Consider the following 2,576-nt stretch of genomic DNA (forward strand, 5'->3'; position numbering starts at 1 on the left):
TTAACTCATCAAGTAATCAACATCTGACACTGACTAGGAAGGCCCCTACGGGTCCAATCCACCTGAAGTCCCCGATCTTGTCTGCTGAGCTCAGGCTCCGATGGGGACCTGGAAGGGCCCCACTCAGCACGTCCCACCCCAGTGGCCCCAGCACCCGAAGGGGCCGGGAGCAGAGGCGGGGTGACTGCCGAGCGGGGAAACCTGGGCTCAGCCTCCCGGGGCCCAGTCCCCAACTCCCCTTTCAACCAGTCTGTGTTCTACAGTCGAGCCTCCGGGGTCCCTGCCTCCCACCCAGTCCCAGGCGGACAGATGCCGCCCTGCCTGACGTGCAGAGCTGAGAGCTCAGCCCACAGACCCAGCCACACACCTGGAGGACAGTGCTGGTGCCGTCCTCATCGTCATCTCCTGCCTGCTGGTCCAGGGGGCGCTGAGTCCCGCAGACCGAACCTAGAACAGAAGGGCCCCACGGACTTAGACATGCCTAGTACCGCGGGAGCTACAGGCCCAACCTGGGGCCCAGGCACTCTGCCTGCCAGGGCCACAGCTGGGCTCAGGAGCTCACAGTGGGATGGCAGGAGCGCTGAGGGCCTTGCCCCAGGGCAGCAGTGCCTCCACAGACAGGGAACCGCAGAGCCGTCCCAGAGGCGGTGGGGCCTGATCACTTCCAGTGAAACCGGGAGGGGCTGACAAAACAAGGGGCACCTCAGGCAGGATTGGCAGGCCAGGAGCCCCAGGAGGAGGAGGAGGAAGGGGGCTGTCCGGCCACGGGGCGGCCTGGACTAAGAGGCGAGCAGGGAGAGCCGTTTCGGGTGAGGGAGCGGACACCAGACACTTGGGGCCCTGCCGTCTCCACCTACAGAGGACAGCTTCGATCACCAGCTGGCCTGAGGGGCGAGCACGTGTGGCAAAGAATGACAACAGCAGGGCTGTGGGCAGGCCCTGGGCCACCGTGGGCCCCTGGGTCCATCTGCGCTGGTCACTCAGGCTACTGAGGACAACGAGGAGGGGAAGGAGGGCCAGGAAGGACGTCCAGGGCGGCTGGAGAGTGTTGAGGGGGTGGCTGACCGGATGGCTGACCAATGGGAAAGCCGGGGGCGCCAGCGAGGCGTTGGCCTCAGAGGCTGCAGCAGCCAACTCTTGCTCCTGCCATCCAGTGACCCCCCCCCAGGGCACAGGACCATCCAGGGGCCAAAGGATGGTCCCTTCAACAAATGTGCCAGTACACCTGACATCAACACACAGAGAAAGAAGCTAGACTAAATTAACTCAACACGGACCAAAGACCTAAAGAAAGAAACAAACAGCGAAACTCAGATGCAAACATAGGGCAAAAGCCTCAGGAGACTGGATCTGGCCACGATTTCTTAGACTAAAGGCACAGGTAACATGGAAAATTAAGACAACCAGACTTGATGAGAACTTTCAAATCTGTACATCAAGGGACCATGAATAGAGTTAAGAAGACCGCCCGTACAGCAGAAGACTCCTGCACATCATAACCTGGGGAGGAGCTACAGCCAGAACACGGGAAAGAGCAAGCGTCCGACTCTCCGCGATCCCACGGACTGCAGCCCGCCAGGGTCTCTGTGCATGGGGTTCCCCAGGCAAGCGTACTGGAGTGGGGTGCCATTTCGTCTCCAGGGTCTCCTGCATTGCAGGCAAATTCTTTTACCAACTGAGCTACTAGGGAAGATGCCAGAACATATGAAGGCCTCCTAAAACACAATGAAGAAACAATGACTCAAAAAATGGGCCAAGGCCTTAAGTAAACATTCCTCCAAAAATACGTGAAGAGCCAACAAGCGCATGAAAAGGTGCCTGACACCCGCAGTCACTAGGGAAACGAAACCGCAACCCCGGCGACAGCACTCGCACTCAGGAGGAGCGCCGCTATCAAAGGCGGCCTATCAAAGGCGGCAGGAGACGGAGCGCGGGGGCCGCAGCCCTCTCGACAGCACTGCACTCAGGAGGAGCGCCGCTATCAAAGGCGGCAGGAGATGGAGCGCGGGGGCCGCAGCCCTCTCGCACTGCCGCCCGGGACGCACACGAGGCCGCCGCTGTGCGAGCAGGGTGGCGGTTCCTAGAAAGTTAAGCACGGCTTACCCGAGGACCCAGCGATCCCACTCTGGGCACAGACCAAAAAGGATCGAAAGCAGGGTCTCAAACAGATATTCGTACACCCGTATTCATAATAGCACTAACCACAACAGAGAAACACGGAAGCAACCCCAAACTCCACCTACCAACGCAGGACAAAACACGGACTACACGTTCAATGCTGCATCGCTCAGCCTCAAGCGTTCCCACACACGATACGGCGCGGCTCGGGGAGCTAAGCCAGACACAGAACCACAGACTGTGAGAGCCCGCTGCTACAGACACAGACGCCGACAGGCAGGCTCACAGGGCTGACAGCAGGGCGCCCGGTGCCAGGAGCTGAGCGGGGCAGGGGCAGGCACGGCGACAGCTTCGGTCTGGGAAGATGAGAAGTTTCAGAGACGGACAGTGATGACAGCTGTACAATGCGAACACACTTAGTGCCACTGAGCTGTGCACTTACACACGGCTAAGCTGGT

General features: G+C 59.9%; 1 protein-coding gene across 1 annotated transcript in view; it reads right to left on the reverse strand.

Annotated features, from left to right (window-relative positions):
• Positions 1-2,576, reverse strand: part of RRP1 (ribosomal RNA processing 1) — a gene marked incomplete at its 5' end in the record, with an annotated part of 14,587 nt that overhangs the window by 3,161 nt on the left and 8,850 nt on the right. The window contains one exon of the mRNA XM_010835005.1: positions 368-447. Within this exon, the coding sequence (XP_010833307.1) occupies positions 368-447 (80 nt within the window). The remainder of the gene's footprint in view (positions 1-367; positions 448-2,576) is intronic.

The sequence above is a fragment of the Bison bison genome, unplaced genomic scaffold (assembly GCF_000754665.1).
Source record: "Bison bison bison isolate TAMUID 2011002044 unplaced genomic scaffold, Bison_UMD1.0 scf7180017864037, whole genome shotgun sequence".
NCBI classification, from domain to species: Eukaryota; Metazoa; Chordata; class Mammalia; order Artiodactyla; family Bovidae; genus Bison; species Bison bison.